The 18,300-nt window shown below is 50.0% G+C and overlaps 1 protein-coding gene across 1 annotated transcript in view; it reads right to left on the bottom strand.

Annotated features, from left to right (window-relative positions):
• Positions 1 to 6,134: 6,134 nt before the first annotated feature.
• COG7 (component of oligomeric golgi complex 7) overlaps positions 6,135 to 18,300 on the bottom strand; it is a 66,475-nt gene continuing 54,309 nt past the window's right edge. Inside the window, exons 14-17 of the mRNA XM_050773825.1 lie at positions 16,342 to 16,425; positions 11,144 to 11,258; positions 10,250 to 10,393; positions 6,135 to 6,729 (exon numbers count right to left, since the gene is read on the bottom strand). Coding sequence (XP_050629782.1) covers positions 6,563 to 6,729; positions 10,250 to 10,393; positions 11,144 to 11,258; positions 16,342 to 16,425 — 510 coding nt within the window. The 3' untranslated portion in view covers positions 6,135 to 6,562. The remainder of the gene's footprint in view (positions 6,730 to 10,249; positions 10,394 to 11,143; positions 11,259 to 16,341; positions 16,426 to 18,300) is intronic.

The raw sequence follows: 18,300 nt of genomic DNA, 5'->3' as shown, positions 1-18,300 counted from the left end.
GCACACACAGCACTGCAGCACCCTGCTATCACCCACCAGGCCCCTGGTGATGAAGGAGAGGCTGGCTTAAAGCCTAAGCCTCTGAGGGCTCAGCCTTCCTGGCCTACATCACCTGCGTCCCTTGGTCTGGAGGGTAAACAAGCTGGCCTCCAAGTGCTCAGGATGGCACCTGTTGGAAGGAGGAGGTGCCACAGAGTCGGTGCCACCTCAGTCAAAGGCAATGTTGCTAGGGGCTGAGTAGGGAGGGCTGAGTAGGAAACCGGGTTTCCCAGCCTGGCGCCTGGCTAGTCCGCAGGCTGGGCCCACCACTCTTGGTGGTTACCACCCTCACTACTGTGATTACTGCTTTTATTACTAGCAGTAGTAGTTGTGGCCACACTCACTGTTACCATTTGTTGTTATTAAACAAGGACTACATTGGATCAAGTACTTATCATATGCCAGGCACCATGCCAAGAACTTTTTAAATCTTATTTCATTCTCATAACCACTGAGAAATAGTACAATAGCATCCCATTGCACAGGTAAGTACACTGAGGCTTAAGAAGTGAAGTAAGGTACTCGAGGTTTGTAAGTGACAAAGCTGAGACCCCAGCCTCACCCTTTGGGTGCCAATGGTCATAACAATACCAGTCCCTTACAGGAGCCCAGAGCTTTCGTATCTATTCTCTCATTTGAAGGTAGGGGGCATTATTATCTAGCCCGCGTGGCAGCTCTTCAGTCACATGTCAATTTGAACAGGTTTAAGCTACAAAGGGAATTCATTAGCTCTTGTAGGAAAAGGGTTTCAGGCACGGCTGTATGCAGGGGCTCGCCCAGATCTGGGGTTTCTTTTTTCTTTTTTCTGAGATGGAGTTTTGCTTTTGTTGCCCAGGCTGGCATGCAGTGGCGCAATCTCAGCTCACTGCAACCTCTGCGTCCTGGATTCAAGCGAGTCTCCTGCCTCAGCTTCCCGAGTAGCTGAGATTACAGCTGCCCACCACCATGCCTGGCTAATTTTTATGTTTTAGTAGAGACGGCATTTCACTATGTTGGCCAGGCTGGTCTCGAACTCCTGACCCCAGGTGATCCACCCACCTCGGCCTCCCAAAGTGCTAGGATTACAGGCGTGAGCCACCATGCCTGGCCTAAGGTTTCTTTTTTTCTTGTTTTGAGACAGGGTCTCACTCTGTTGCCCAGGCTGCGGTGCAGTGGCACGATCACGGCTCACTGCAGTCTGAACCTCCCGGGCTCAAGCAATCCTCCCACCTCAGCCTCCCTGAGTAGCTGGGACTACAGGCATGCACCACCACGCCTGGCTAATTTTTGTATTTTTTGGAGAGACAGGGTCTTCCCATGTAGCCCAGGCTGGTCTTGAACTCCTGTTTCACGCGATCCACCAGCCTCGGCCTCCCAAAGTGCTGAGATTACAAGCGCGAGCCACCACGCCTGGCCCCATCAGGTGATTCTATGTTGCTGTCCTTCTTAGAAAGGTTTCCTCCATGTGCTGTTCTTTCTGAATATCTCTTTACACCTGCAGTTGCAGCCCTGTCCCCTCAGCACAGCAACTCCAGGGGGAAGAAGGCTCTTCCTGCACATTTTCCCAGCAATAGCCCCAGAAATGAGGCTCATTTGGACCCGCCCAGGGCCCATGATCATCCTGAACAGGCCACGGCAACAGGGAATGGATGGAGATACTGCCTGGCCGGCCCTGAGTGAATCTATGGAGGGCGGCCCTTTACAGACACCTGTGAGAGGTCCTGTTCAGAGATATCTTGGAGCTGCCTGTAGATTGTGAGGTCAGGACCAGGCTGGGGGTGAGCATCACCTTGCCATCCCTGCTCTCAGGTGGCCGTGAGGGCCAGGCCATGGTGCAATGGCCTCATTGCCAAAAGTCATTCCCCTGCCCTCTGGATCTAGCGGAGAGAAATGCTGTCCTGCTCCTACTCTGAGATTCCTTTTTTACGGCTGGAAACTTAGGCTGCGGAGACCAAATTGCCCAGAAAACAGCATTCTGTAAATCCTAACTCTACCCCAAAAAGGAAGGTGGGTTACAGATGCCAGACGACTATGAAATTAACACTGTGGGCTGGGCGCAGTGGCCCACGCCTGTAATCCCAGCACTTTGGGAGGCTGAGGTGGGCGAATCACTAAGGGTCAGGAGTTCAAGACCAGTCTGGCCAACATGGTGAAATCCCATCTCTGCTAAAATACAAAAATTAGCCAGACATGGTGGCACATGCCTGTAATCCCAGCTGCTCGGGAGACTGAGGCAGGGAATCGCTTGAACCTGGGAGGCAGAGGTTGCAGTGAGCCAAGATCACGCCACTGCACTCCAGCCTGGGCCACAAAGTAAGACTCTGTCTCCAAAAAAAAAAAAAAGAAAGCAGGAAATTAACATTGTGTACATGTGGCCACCACCACTGCATTTCAGTGGCTCTTCAAATAACCCTATGAATTAGGTACCATTTTGACTCCCAGTTTTCAGATTAGGAAATGAGGCTCGAAGAGGTGAGGTGACTTTTCCAAGGTCACACAGCAGCTGGGAGGTGGCGAAGCGTTGAATCAAGCCCAAGCCTGTCCCACTCCACAGCCTAGTAGCTCTCATGAGCCCAGCACAAAGCTCACCACAAAGCTTCCACTTCCACTTTCCAGCAGCACGTGTCACCTTCCAGGTTTCTGGCTCTCGCTTCTTCGAGGCAATAGCCAGGCTCAAACCTGCCAGGAACAGCCTGTGATCCACCACATGAGAAACCAAAATATTTTTCTTCATGTGGGTTTGAAGCAGATGCTGTCGGGGCCAGCCAAACTGGTTCTGAGGATGTGAGGATGGCATGTGTGGGAAGCCCTGTGAGGACAGAGCCGGTGGGACACGGGCCCTGGCAGCCCAGTGGGGCTGGTTCAAGAGTGGCCTTGGAGGCTGGCCGAAGTGGCTTAACGCCTGTAACCCCAGCACTTTGGGAGGCCGAGGCAGGCAAGTCACCTGAGGTCAGGAGTTCAAGACCAGCCTAGCCAACACGATGAAACACCGTCTCTACTAAAAATACAAAAATTAGCCAGACATGGTGGCATGTGCCTGTAATCCCAGCTACTCGGGGGACTGAGGCACGAGAATCACTTGAACCCAGGAGGCGGAAGTTGCAGTGAGCTGACGTCACCCCACTGCACTCCAGCCTAGGCAATAGAACAACACTCCATCTCAAAAAAAAAAAAAAAAAAAAAAAAAAAGCCTTTGGGCATGGCAGGGTCACTCCAGAGGGCTGGCCTGGGTGACCTGCCTGCCCGCTGGGATGACGTGTCCTGCCGCGTGCCCACCGTGTCCCACAGGAGGAAGGTTGCCTGGCAGCCAGGCAGGAGTACAGGTACCACGGTCACCAGGCTCACTCTGAACTCTGGCCCTGCCACGTGGTAGTTGAGTGGCTCTAGGAAAGTCCTTAAACCTCGCCATACTGCGGATAAGACTCCCTGCCTCCCAAGGCTAGAGTGAGGTCTGTTTATTTATTTATATATTGATTGACACAGGGTCTCACTGTCACCCAGGCTGGAGGGCAGTGTTGAGATCATAGTTCATTGCAAGCTCCAATTCCTGGGCTCTACTGAGCCTCCTGTCTCACCCTCTTGAGTAGCTGGGACTACAAGTGCCCACCACCAAACCCAGATAATTTTAACAAATTTTTTGTAAAGATGAGTCTTGCTCTGTCACCCAGGCTGGAGTGTAGTGGTGCAATCTTGGCTCACTGTAGCCTCAAACTCCCAAGCACAAGCGATCCTCCCGCCTCAGCCTCCCGAGTAGCTGAAACCACAGGTGCACACCACCGCAGGCTGTAGATTTTTTTTTGTAGAGACAGGGTCTCACTATGTTGGCCAGACTGGTCTCAAACTCGTGGCCCCAAGCGATCCTCCCACCTCAGCCTCCCAAAGCTCTAGGATTACAGGCGTGAACCACCATGCCCAGTCTGTGGTGAGGTTTAAGTGAGATACCCCAGAGAGAGGCAGAGCTCAGCCCAGCCCCTGAGACCCAGGCAGGGCTCGATTCCAATGACAGCCCCTGTGACAGACACAACTGCCATCCCCTTTCTTTCTTGTTAACAGAAACCCAATCAAGGCAGGCAGTAAGCCCAGCTCAGGCTGTAAGTCCTGATTGGTCTAAGCCAGTGTTTCTCAACTGAAGGAAATTTCTGGAGACATTTTTGGCTTCACAACTAGGAAAATATTACTGGCACCTAGTGGGTCAGGAAAGGTAAACGGCCTGTAATGCACAGAACAGCATCAAACACACAGCTGTCCAGCCCAAAACGTCCATAGCCAAGGCTGAGAAACGCTGGTGGAAGCCAGCCTGGGCTTTCCCACCTCCTTTGTAGCGGGGACGCCCCATGACTGAGAAATGGCCAGTGAGGGCTAGGAGAAGGTTGGCCAGGGCTTCAGGGAAGCTGCCACTTGCCTGATAGAAGGGCCAGAATTGCTGCTCTACCATCTCTGCTCTCTTCTTCCCTGAACGCAGATGCAGCACCTGCAGTTGCAAGAGTCACCTTCCACGATGAGGCCTCCAGCACATGGGGCAAAGTTTCAAATCACAGAAAGGCTGGCCTTGGGCCTGACTCCAACCAGCCACTACATCAGTGCCTGTAGCCACCACCTTTTTTTTTTTTTTTTTTTGAGATGGAGTCTTACTCTGTCACACAGGCTGCAGTGCTGTGGCACGATCTGGGTTCACTGCAACCTCCGCCTCCTAGGTTCAAGCAATTCTCCTGCCTCAGCCTCCCGAGTAGCTGGGATTGCAGGCATGCACCACCGTGCCCAGCTAATTTTTGTATTTTTAGTAGAGATAGGGTTTTGCCATGTTGGCCAGGCTGGTCTCCAACTCCTGACCTCAGGCGATCCGCCTGCCTCAGCCTCCCAAAGTGCTGGGATTATAGGCAAGAGCCACTTTTTACTTCTTGTTATCAAGAAAAATTAATTTCTGTTTAAGTCACTCAAATTATGTTATTCCATTACTTATAGCCAAATATAATCTTAACAGATAGACGCTATTAATGAAAAACGCTGAAGTTCATACACCATACATTTTAAAAAAGAAAAAATGTGGGCCAGGCACAGTGGCTCACACCTGTAATCCTAGCACTTTGGAAGGCCAAGGCAGGAGAATCACTTGGGCCTAGGAGTTCGAGACCACCCTGGGCAACAAAGCAAGACCCCGTTCCTACAAAAAATGTTTTTAAAAATTAGCCAGGTATGGTGGTCCCCATCTGCGGTCCCAGCTACTTAACGGGCTGAGGCAGGGGAATCGCTTGAGCCCAAGAGTTCGAGGCTGCAGTGAGCTTCAATTGTGCCACCGCACTCCAGCCTGGGTGACAGAGTGAAAACTTGTCTTAAAAAAAAAAAAGGAAAAAAGTGAAAGCCAAATTCCTTACCATGGCTGATGAGCCCCCATATGATGTGGCGCCCAGTTTCTCCAGGGATACTGCTTTCCCCTTTCCTCCACGTAGCCCCTCCTCTCCTGCCCGAGCTGCCCTTGGACATGCCTCAGGGCCCAGTCTGCACCACTCCCTGGGCCCGAAAGCGCCTCTTCCTTCACTCTCCGCCACATGGCTCTTACTCTGTAAGACTCTCTGATCAACGTCAATCAAGACTATTGGGCTGCCCACTTTATGCAGTGCCAGCTTCCACCCTGACACCCGCTTTTCCGCTAGCACTTACCTCCGAAATTACCCCTATTTACCTTCTTCTCCCTCCCTCCCTCTCCCACCGAGCATAAGCTACAGGGCAGGACCCGTATCCCCAGACATCCCCAGTGCACACAGCACGGCAGGCATGTGGGAGGCACTAAAAAATGCACTGAAGAAGGAAGAGGCTGGGTGCGCTGGCTCACACCTGTAATCCCAGCACTTTGGGAGGCTGAGGCAGGCGGATCACTTAAGGTCAGGAGTTTGAGACCAGCCTGGCCAACACAGCAAAACCCTGTCTCTACTAAAAATACAAAAATTAGCTGGGCGTGGTGGCGGGTGCCCGTAATCTCAGCTACTCGGGAGGCTGAAGGGGGAGAATCACTTGAGCCCAGGAGGCAGAGGCTGCAGTGAGCCGAGATCACGCCACCGCACTCCAGTCTGGGTGAAAGAGTGAGGGTGGAAACAAAAAGAAGGAAGGAAACAGTCTTCTTGCATTTCACAGTAGTTATTTATTCCATTTTCAAGATCTGATCCTTTAAAAAATTATCTAAAAAGTCTTCTCTGATAAATAATACATCTTTAATTTACAACTCCTTTTTGATTATACAAATGAATCAAGGCCTTTTTTTTTTTTTTTTTTTGAGACAGAGTCTCACTCTATCATTAATTTTTGTATTTTTAGTAGAGATGGGGTTTCACCATGTTGGTCAGGCTGGTCTCGAACTCCTGACCTCGTGATCCGCCTGCCTTGGCCTCCCAAAGTGCTGGGATTACAGGTGTGAGCCACTGCGCACGGCTGAATTAAGTCTTTTTCAAGTAACTTTGCCCAAGATTGGGCAGAGTTTCTGAGCAAATCTGTGCTGGCGAGTCACAGAACAGCACCCCTGGCTCTCTTGGTGGTCGGGTGTGCGGTGGGGTCAGTAATTCACACTCCGCATGGTGGCCACGGTGGTGGCCAGGCGACGGGGCAGGCCTTTGCTGACCTGTCTATAGTCCTCAGGCCTGGTCTTCAGGAGTGTCACGATGTGCTGCAGGGTGCGGGACGGCTGCAGGCCCAGGGCGTCCATCACGTTGATCAGATAGTCTGTGGGGGTGGAGAGGAGAAAGACAGAGCTCCACAGACTCAGCACCAAGCACCAGAGAGCCCCACAAGGCCTCCGCTGAATACGAAACAGAGAAGCCGCCCTGCCAAGTCCCTAGATGCAGGGCGCCCACCCTGCCCTCAATAGGTAGTACCCTTTACTCACCAGGTTCTTCCCACAGTGTCAGACTAGACTGTGAGCTTGGCTTGAGTCTAGGAACTCTAATAAAGAACTAACCAACATCACTCTCATCCACACCCACACACACATATCCACACTCACATGCACACACACTCTCACATCCACACTCCCATGCACACACCCGCCTTCAGCACCAGTCTGAAGGACCAGCTGACCTCACCCAAAGCTCTGTTCTGGGGACTCCTGGGTTCCCAGCCCTGGACCCCAATGTATCCACCGACCACTTGGGAAACCCAGAGGGTCAGGAGACACACGAGCTTGTCTGAGCAGCTACCAAAGACCTCCCGTCAGAACCCCAAAGTGAAGACAAGGACAGTGTCCAGGGTGGGACCCTGGTATAATGCAGGTTTCCACATTTCCCAGATGACCCCTGAGGCCCTGGGGATACAGCCAGATACAGATTTCTGAGCCTACCCCCAGACTAGGTCAATGAGCATCTCAAGAGAGGATTCTAAGGTTCTGTCATTCTACAAAGTGACCCCAGTGGTTTTTTTTTTTTTTTTTTTTGAGACGGAGTCTCGCTCTGTCGCCCAGGCTGGAGTGCAGTGGCCGGATCTCAGCTCACTGCAAGCTCCGCCTCCTGGGTTTACGCCATTCTCCTGCCTCAGCCTCCCGAGTAGTTGGGACTACAGGCGCCCGCCACCACGCCTGGCTAGTTTTTTGTATTTTTTTTTTTTAAGTAGAGACAGGGTTTCACCATGTTAGCCAGGATGGTCTCGATCTCCTGACCTCGTGATCCACTCGTCTCGGCCTCCCAAAGTGCTGGGATTACAGGCTTGAGCCACCGCGCCCAGCCGACCCCAGTGGTTCTAAACACCAGGCAAGCTTGGGCGACACTGTCAGCATGGGGGAGCAAACCAGGTGCAGCCAGGTGTGACCTCAGAGAAGCCCTTCCACCTCCCTGAGTCTCTGCTTCCATCTGTCCACACAGTTACCACCCATCAGGCAGCATGGATAGGGCATGAAGCGGGAAACGAACATGAGAGCACCCGATGTGTCACAGGTCATCAGTAGATCAACGCTGCCTTTCCCTCCATCCTGGGCAGTGCAACCCAACCCAAGGGAAGCCTTGCAAAGCCTTCTCCAGCTCCTCCCAGTTCATGCTTGGAAAGACAGCACCACCCAGTACACCCCTGGCTACTTTCTTGTTTTTTTTGTTTCCTTTTGCGAGACGGAGTTTCACTCTTGTTGCCCAGGCTGGAGTGCAACAGCGCGATCTCAGCTCACTGCAACCTCCGCCTCCCGGGTTCAAGCAATTCTCCTGCCTCAGCCTCCCGAGTAGATGGGATTACAGTCACCCACCACCATGCCCAGCTAATTTTTTGTATTTTTAGTAGAGACAGGGTTTCGCCATATTGGCCAGGCTGGTCTCAAACTTCTGACCTGACGTGATTCACCTACCTCGGCCTCCCAAAGTGCTGGGATTACAGGCGTGAGCCACTGAGCCCGGCCCCCCTGTCTACTTTCTGATCTTAGGTTCATGTCTTCTCCCTGACTACAGTGGAGCTCCAGGCAAGGCCTCAACCTTCCCTGTGTCTTTTTTTTTAAATTTTTTTAAAACATTTTGTAGAGACAGGGTCTCGCTATGTTGCCCAGGCTGGCCTCAAACTCCTAGGCTCAAGCAATCCTCCTGCCTCGGCCTCCCAAAGTGCTGGGTTTACAGGCACGAGCCATGGTGCCTGGCCCCCTGTGTTGTCTTTTTGAGGCCCAACTCAGGGCAGGGCAGGGCAGGGAGGAGGTGCCTACTCTGTCCTGGTTGACTCAGGAAGAGCTGCTTCCCAGCAAAGGTGCCGCCAGGCAGGTACCTACTCCTTTACAAGTTTATCCATAAAACCGTGAGCTTCACTTGACTGTCAGCCAAGAGCTGCAAACAGCAGGCCCACAGTCTCCTAGGACACTTTTCTTCGGCCTACAGTGTTTTTTGTTCTGTTTGTGCTCACGCTTAATTTGAATGTCTTTCGGGTGTGCATGCTTTGCCACAGACCTCACCAACTCTATCACCTTACACCCTGTCAGTTTCATATACTAGCCTTACCTTCCCTGCCCCTAACCTCACATCCTTACAGTGTGAGCTCAGTAAGCATGGGAGCTGCCTAAAGCTCTGTTGTCTCTATCTCCTAGAACTACGGCTGGCCCACAGATGCTGGAGCAATGCTGAATGAGTGAAGAAATGAATCTGCAGGGGGAGCTTAACAGGGAGGAATAACAAGAACAACTAAACTGAGGGGCAATCCCTAGATCTCACTCCACTTACTAGTTCCAGTTCTTCCCCTGCTGCTGCCTGTACTAACAGGTAACACCAACACGCAACTGAATTCTCTCATCTTTCTCTGATGGGAAGCAGCCAAAAGGCTGCCTATGCCTCTGGTAAGTGCGGAGAGCTATGAAATGAGCAGGGGTCAGGAACTCAGGACAGCTGGATCCCAGGCCTGTCTCCATCACTAACAGCTCTGGGACCTGGAGAAAAGCACCTCCCTTCTAGTTCTTCTTCTGCAAAACAAGAGCCAGAAGCCGGTTGAGCCTGGCTCAGCCCTGTGGTCACTGAGGACGAAGCTCTGGCTGGGTCCCCAGGGAGCTGATCTTTCAGGCGTCTACCACCCACTCTCCTGACCACCCCAAGAGCTGTGTTATGCTAAAGAGCAGGCAAGGCAATGGAATGGTATCAAGAGACTGGGGAGATTCCCTGCTACCTGCCAGTAGTAGCCCCACGCTCAGAGCACCCCTGGGCAGTGAGGCCCTCCAGTGAAGAGGGCAGGCAGGAGCAGAGGGGACACGCCCACTGACTTGGGAGGCAGGATGCTATCTGGATGGAGACCACAGAGTGATCCTGGCCACGTAGCCTTGTTATGCAACCGCCCTGGGCCTCTGTTCCCTATCGGTATGATGGAGAAGAGAGCACCCACCTCATAGGGGAGTTTGGAATTTCATAAGATGATGGGTGCGAGTGTTTGGTCCAGCGCCAGGCATGCCTGGTATGCAGTAAGAGCTCATTAAACACGGGTTGGGAATTATGGTACAAATGGAGCAGGCCAGGTGAGGCCAGGCTGCAGGACTTGCTGAAGCTTATCTCACTGAAGCTCCCCTCAATGGTTCTCAAGTCCTCTTTGAAAACACAGATGTCTGAGCTTCAACCCAGCCTTGCTAAGTCAGAATCTCTGGGGCGGGGCCTGCAGAATCTGAATTTGCAACCAGCTTCAGAGCCAAATCCACAGCTGAAGCTAAGGGGAGATTTGGGATGAGATTCCTGGAGGGCAAAGGAGAAACTGACAGATGCAGTGGGCAAGAGTTGTCCCTGCCACCGCCTGTCCCCTGAGGACCCACCGATGTCGGTGGCCAGCTGCTTGGCAGAGTGCGGGCTCAGCTCGGGGATCTGCAGGATTGCATCGCAGTAGGTCTGCATCGTGGCTCTGGCGATCGAGCCCAGCCAGTTGTCAGCCATGTTGTCCAGCTCGGGCAATTCATCCCCTGAAAAGAAAAGGAGGTCACCAAGGAAAACGCAGAACCTGCTGGGTGACCTGGCCTGCAGTAGCTGCTTGAATGCACCAAAGTGCCAGGAAGCTTCCGGCCTTAATGGGAAACACAGGAAACCGAGAACAGTTACATCTTAGGGCCAGGTGCAGTAGCTCATGCCTGTAATCCCAGCACTTTGGGAGGCTGAGGTGGGCAGATCATTTGAGGTCAGAAGTTTGAGACCAGCCCGGCCAACAAGGCGAAACCCCGTCTCTGCTAAAAATACAAAACTTAGCCAGGCGTGGTGGTGCGTGCCTGTAGTCCCAGCTACTCAGGAGGCTGAGGCAGGAGAATTGCTTGAACCCGGGAGGCGGAGGTTGCAGTGAGTTGAGATCGTGCCACAACACTCCAGCCTGGGTGACACAGCAAGACTCTGTCTCAATAATGATGATAATAATAATAATAATAATAATACAGAATATAAAGTTACACACAAAATACCATCTGCTTACAGAGCAGAGCCAGAGGGCACAAGCGAAAGTGGAAATACCAGTGTGTTCCACAGTGGGATGTGCTTATAGATTTTTTCAAGTTGTGATATTGTTATAGATGTGGCATCTGTACAAAAAGTACAAGTTAGAAGGTTTAAAAAAAAAAAACAGGGCTTGGTGACAAACGAGCCCAAGGATAAGGTGTCATCTGGGGTTTCTACCCTGGAAACTGACAACTTGACTTGTAACATCGCCAGAAACCATCCCCGCTTACCCTGCTCAGGAGGAAATGGCAGCTTTCCAGCGTGCAATGCCAACTCTAAGGCAGAGTCCTCCTGAGTCACAAATGGCTCAAGATTCAGGGGGAGGGACATGATGTACTGCCCGATCTGAAACAAAAGAAAGTGCTGTTAGCCTGACATTGATACATATGGGTTATTACTTTATGGGTACATTTGTGTAAAGGCAGAGAGACAAAATTGCTAGACCTCGGGTGATCCCAAGTCTGATCTTTCTAGTATGTGGTGATGCTTGTTATGGCAGTACCCTAAAAAAGAATCACTGGTAGTTTGCATATAGATTATAGATTCATCCTTTTTTTTTTTTTTTTTTTTTTTGAGACAGAGTCTCGCTCTATCTCCCGGGCTGGAGTGCAGTGGCCGGATCTCAGCTCACTGCAAGCTCTGCCTCCCGGGTTCACGCCATTCTCCTGCCTCAGCCACCCGAGTAGCTGGGACTACAGGCGCCGCCACCTCGCCCGGCTAGTTTTTTTTTTTGTATTTTTTAGTAGAGACGGGGTTTCACCGTGTTAGCCAGGATGGTCTCGATCTCCTGACCTCGTGATCCACCCGTCTCGGCCTCCCAAAGTGCTGGGATTACAGGCTTGAGCCACCGCGCCCGGCCAGATTCGTCCTTCTTATAATGGCCCCAATATTTTTGAAATGCATTCAACACAATCTCTATCTCAAATGAACTAATGGATATCAAAATGCTTTGTAAAATTTGAAGCACTCTATAAATATATTATTACTGTTCATAGGTGAAAAACCAATAAGATACTAGTCTCAGAAAGTGTGAGGCCAAGCAAGAATTCAAATCCTGTCTTCTGAGGCCAGACACAGTGGCTCATGCCTGTAATCCCAGCACCTTGGGAGGCCGAGGTGGATGGATCACCTGAGGTCAGGAGTTCAAGACCAGCCTGGCCAACATGGTGAAGCCTTGTCCTGCTAAAAGTACAAAAATTAGCCGGGCATGGTGGCAGGCGCCTGTAATGCCAGCTACTCGGGAGACTGAGGCAGGAAAATCACTCGAACTCGGCAGGGGCAGAGGTTGCAGTGAGCCGAGATAATGCCATTGCACTGCAGCCTGGGCAGACTCTGTCTCAAAAAAAAAAAAAAAAAAAAAAAACTCTCTCTCAAAAAAAAAAAATCCTGTCTTCTGGATTTGGATCTGATTCTCTCCCTCCTAGATAATTTAACCAGAAGAAGAAAGGAATTCTGTTTGGAAAAAAAGCCATTTATAACTATAAATTAATTTGAAGAAAAAACTATATATTGTTTTCATAATATAAACTCTTGAAACTAAAGATAGACAAAACCCTGGCTGGTGGGGAATTGCAAAAGGTCATTTGCAATTGTCCTAAAAGACATTTAGAACATGCCCACAATTAGCAGTCTTGGTTATGTGTTTGTCAGATACCCATGTGATGCCAAGAGTGTATTTCAGACCACTATTTCCTATTTCTATTATCATTCATTGTTTTTATCATTCATTCAATCATTTGTTTCCTATTTCTATTATCATTCATTAAGGTTAAGTATACGTTTTGTTTCAAAATAAGGGGGCTGACTTTTCAGGTTTCAAAAAGATAATATATGTTTTTAAAAGGTCTTTGAGCCTGTTGTTGCTTTTTTTTTTTCGGCTACATATTCATTCCATGACATTCCTGCCACTGATAATTAATTCTGTAAGCTAAAAGTCAGGGGACTATCGAAGCAAGATCTTCTCAGTCTGGCCTCACACATGTCTACGTAACAGCGGGCTCCTTACAGGGTGTGGTGTCCAGAAGTTAACAGAGACTCAAAAATCTACCCAGCCCAGAGAACTACAGGATGATCATGCCCTTGTTTCCAAACATTCAATATGGTTTGGCTGTGTGAGTGTAAGCATTCATGATTAGTTTGGTGTCCCTTTCTTTTTTTTTTTTTGAGACAGAGTTTTGCTCTTGTTGCCCAGGCTGCAGTGCAATGGTGCAATCTTGGCTCACTGCAACCTCCGCCTCCTGGGTTCAAGCAATTCTCCTGCCTCAGCCTCCCGAGTAGCTGGGATTACAAGTGCCTACCATCACACCTGGCTAAATTTTTTTGTATTTTCAGTAGAGACGGGGTTTCACCATGTTGGCCAGGCTGGTCTCCAACTCCTGACCTCAGGTGATCTGCCCGCCTCGGCCTCCCAAAGTGCTGGGATTACAGGCGTAAGCCACCGCGCCCGGCCTGGTGTCCCTTTGTAAGAGGTACACAGATGGTAAAATAAATCATTTTTTTCTTTGATGTACTCAGTATAATCTTTCACCCAAAGTAAGCAAGTGGCCACTTACCTCACTAATAACAACTACTGTAAATTTCAGCCTGAAGTATTAACAAATTCATCATTTTTCCCCAAGGCTAGGGGAAGAGAAGGATGCTGATTTCTGGTGTTGGAATTTCTCCACACTATAATAATTCCTCTCAACAAGCCCTTCCTGAACACCTACTATATACAAAGACCCCAGACATACTCCTATATTTGGTATACCTTTCATCTGTAGCCATAAGCTTTTGGCTAAGTGCACAGACTCAGCTTTACCTTGCATATACATTGTTTTAAAATTTCAAAGCATTTTCTCCTATTTCATCTCTTTACAATGCTCACATGATTCTGTGTGGGTGAGGGCTTTCACCAATAAGGCAAAGTATCATTTAGGTGAAAAATTTCAACAATCTGACACCTCTAACTTCAATCAATTAGCCTTAGACTGTAGGGATTGCTGGGGTTCCTAGATGGATCTCACGGGGCAGGTTTCTCTCAGGGGTCTTGGCTCTATTCACTCTTTGGAAATCAATATGGAAATCAACATGGAAAGGGCTGCTTATCATCCCACCTGTGGATATTTGTCTACTGTTCTCACATATGCAATCAATATTTCTTGATATTCTAGTTGGGTTAACTCAGTGACTTGGGAAAAATGAAAAGTTTTGAGGTCAGACAGACTTGGGTTGGAGTTCTGGCTCTACCACTGTGAGAACCTGGGCAACTTTAATCTGTCAGGACCTTGGATCATCATTGCTGAAATGAGGATGACCTCATATTACTTCAAAAGGTTGTGGTGAGGGTAGAATTAATACATGTGCTATGCACGTAAAGCAGCTGGTGTCCTAACAGAGCAGCCACTGGGTAAGTCGCTGCTTCCTCCCAGCCCTACTCCCACTGTGAAGGAGGGCTGCCACACCTGTCTCACAGACACGATCTGGCCCAGCCACTAACCAACCTGGCACTGTCCTTGCACACAGTACGTGTTCAATTAGGTGTTCCTTTCCTTTCCTGGGTTCAGGTCATCAGCCTCCGTACAACCCAGGAGGACAGCAGCAGGCAGGGAAGGGCCCAGGCCTGGAAACTCCTCCTAGCCCTCCTTCCCTTTCTAGACTCCAGTTTCTTCAACCTTAGAATCAACTTGGCAGCCTCTCAGGTCCCATCCAGCACCATCATTTTCTGAATCAATTTAGATTGCAAGCATACTATCTCCGTTCTAAAATCAGATCATTCAGCCAGGCATGGTGGCTCATGCCTATAAACTCAGCACTTTGGGAGGCCAAGGTGGGCGGATCACTTGAGGTCAGGAGTTTGAGACCAGCCTGGTCAACATGGTGAAACCCCGTCTCTACTAAAAATACAAAAATTAGCCAGGTGTGGTGGTGGGCGCCTGTAATCCCAGCTACTCGGAAGGCTGAGGCAGGAGAATCACTTGAAGGAGAATCACTTGAATCCAGGAGGTGAAAGTTGCAGTAAGCCAAGATAGTGCCACTGCACTCCAGCCTGGGTGACAAAGCGAGACTCCATCTCAATAATAAATAAATAAATAAATAAAAATAAAATCAGATTATTCCCATGGGTTGTAAAGACCAACCCACATCTTAACAGTTTCATCAGTAGAGGGTATCAGGTGCCCTGGGAAATAGAAGGGAAATGACTGTTGTTTTAGACTTGATATTGCCCCAAATGAACAGAGAGCAGAGAGCCAGCCACCTCACTGCCTGCCAGTGGGACTGCCATGCACTTCTTGCAATTATACAACATGTACTTTTTTTTTTTCCTGAGGCAGGGGGTTGCTGTGTCGCCCAGGCTGGAGTGCAGGGGTGCAATCACAGCTCACTGCAGCCTTGACCTCCTGGGCTCAAGCGATCCTCCCACCTCAGCACCCCAAGTAGCTGGGACCACAGGACACACCACCATGCCTGGAGAATTTTTTACTTTTTTGTAGAGGTGGGGTCTCCCTATGTTGCCCAGACTGGTTTCAAACTTTTGGGCTCAAGCAATTCTCTTGCCTCCACCTCCCAAAGTGCTGTGACTATAAGCATGAGCCACCAGGCCCAGCCTAATATTTAAAATACTTTAAAAATTCCCTTCTAATTATTTCAGCAGAGTCACAACTTACACATAGGGGTTGGATTCTAAGGCAAGAGCGTAAGGCAGAAATCACCTTGAAAAATCCCAGAAATCTCCCATTGTGTGAGGTGAGTGTGGTTTGGCACATATTACTCCTCTATAGTGTTTCTTGTGTGCACTAACATTTAAGAGCACCTGAGCTAGACTGCAGGAAGGAACAGAAAGAAAGGCTGTATGCAGGTGTCTGGGTGACTGTCAATTCCCAGGGGTGAATGGGGAGGCCAGCAAGGATTCCACGTACCCCCACTCCCCTGCATGGTTTATTCTGTTCTCTTTTAATATTCAGTCTCTATAACTGCAATTCTTCCGAAGAGATTTGTTTGTTACTATGAAGTTAAACATGAAAGCACTCCGCACAGAGCCTGGCACATGGTAGGCGATCACTAAAAGCTGCCTGAATTTGAATTCACCACCACAAACACACACTACTCTTCTGAAAGCCACAGAGAAGAATGTGGCCACCTGCCTCTTGACTTCCCAAGTCAGGATTTCCTATTAGATTCTCAACTCTGGCACCCTTAGGTACTGGCCACATCTCATATAGGGAGATGGTGAAGGGGTGAGAATGTGCCGGGGTCTGGAATCGCCACGTGGCTCTGTTGCATCTTCTTAAAGTCCAGGATCTGGGTGCAGACTACCCTAAAGCACAGACTATCCAAAAGGGTCAGATAACACCTATGAGGAAATGACTATCTATAAGGGCAAGAATCAAAAGACAAGGAAGGTCTGAAAGGCTTGGACTATCCCGGAGAAGCACACAGAAGCTCTTACGTTGCTGATGTACTCGAGAGGGGTGAGACTAAAGGCAGGCAGGTCATCCGTGAGGGTTTCTCCGATGCCAGCCGTGTTCCAGCTCTAGGGGTGGAAGGAGAGGACACAATCAGTACCTAGCAGCCGGGCAGCCGTGAAGACGCCACCCAGAAATACACAAAGAAGAACGTGGCCTTCCCCAGAGGCACCGTCTTTGGTCAGAACTGACCGCTGGAGCCTCCACCACTCAGCAGGCAGGGGCTTCCCTTCTTTAAAGCTTCACCTGGAAGCCCGCCAAACAGAGGCAATGGTTTCTCTCTCTGCATTCCTGCAGGTCCATAAAACAGGAACTGCCACACTGGCTGAACTGTGGGGTGGGAACTGATCCCTTTTATTTATCTCGCTGAGATTGTGACAGGAGAAAGTCGGATATTTTTGGTCCAAGTTTCTCTGCGTAGCGGGGCCACTGTGTAGAGAGGTGCTGGGTGCAGGCAGCCTCACTGCTTCATGGGTCCTTAGCACACTAAGGAGAACAGGGCTCCCTGAGGTCCCCCACAGAGGCCACGTGTCAATCCCTGATCTGGGAGGGAGGCCTAAGAAGCCTTTCTGGCTGCAGGAAGAGCCAAGCCTCATTGGCAATACTGCTTTACCTCAACAAAAGCTGCTGCTTTATTTCTCACCACCTTCTGGATCTGTTTCTCAACTGATCAGAACTCAGAGGGACGGGGATGGGATGGCACTTCCAAACCCCAACAGCTGCCCCTCTGGCCTCTCTGTGGCCCCCCTGTGTGAGAAGAACCTCGGCACCACCATGCGTTTCTTGCCATTTGGAGTGAATACGTCTTCCGTGTTGCTGTGGGAGTCTTGCCAGCAGTCTGTACAGAGTTGGGGAAAGGACCCGTGCACATGTGCTCACAGACTTCAGCGTGGCACACCTTCACACAGAAATCTCGCTTCTTACCTCCAACCTGAGCCACTCTAAAGCCAGCCTGGAACACAAGGCCCTTTCTGGCTGAACTCTGGGAGTGACTCTGGCGGTCATGTAGGAACTGCTGTCTGCAGCCACCTGATGCCGGATCCGGTTGCCTGATCCTTTAAGTAGCATTCCGGGAAAGGAATGACCACGTCCACCCCTGGGCTCCCAGCCCAGGCTCAGCCTCGGCAGCCCTCCCCATGCTCTCTAGCGCCCACTCGATTAGGTCTCATTTTCTTTGATGTAAATGAGCTCTTTTCTTCCCCACCCCAGGTGCCCCCAACCCCTGTCCTACAGTTTTCTAGACTCTTTGTTCTTGCCTGAGAATGCTCTTTTGTCTCAAAAGAGCCTACTTTTTTTTCCAGCTAACTCCCAATCCACCAAGAAGGCACACGCCAACCATCCACATTTACCAAGTACCCAGGATGTCGAGTGTCTTGTGCTAGGCTTTGCAGAGAAGAGACAAAGAAATGTAAGATTTGCTCCTTGCTCTCTAGAAGGGAGCTACTTGGGGAAGCAAGGCCCCCCTACATACTCCGACCCTGTACACCCCCACACCTCCCATCCTGTTCTGGGCCCTCCTCTCTTCCCCCTGCAGACACATGAGTGCTGCCTCCCACTTCTAGAGCTCTCAGTGTTGGAGGCAAGGAGCAAGAGCTCAGGGCGATGAGAGAAGCGGCTGGCCATAGGATGTATGTGGTACACAGAGGCAGAAAGAGGCTGGAGGGAGAAGGCACAGCTTTAAACACCAGGCTAAGTAAAGGCTTTACCTTCAACAAGTAAATTGCAAGGGAAAAAGAGAGAGAGAGAGAGGAAACTTACCATTCAAAAAAGACACAAAAGACATCCCAATAAATCTCAATGTGCAGGATCCTGGATCCTAGATCCTGACTCAAAGGGTTAAAATAAATTATGCCATTTATAAATCAACTGGAAATTTGAACACTGATGACATTAGGAATTCCTTTTCTTTTTCTTTTTCAGGGTTGATTGTGGTACTGTGATTA

The sequence above is a fragment of the Macaca thibetana genome, chromosome 20 (assembly GCF_024542745.1).
Source record: "Macaca thibetana thibetana isolate TM-01 chromosome 20, ASM2454274v1, whole genome shotgun sequence".
Taxonomy (NCBI): domain Eukaryota; kingdom Metazoa; phylum Chordata; class Mammalia; order Primates; family Cercopithecidae; genus Macaca; species Macaca thibetana.
This window is presented reverse-complemented; position numbering and strand designations above follow the sequence as displayed.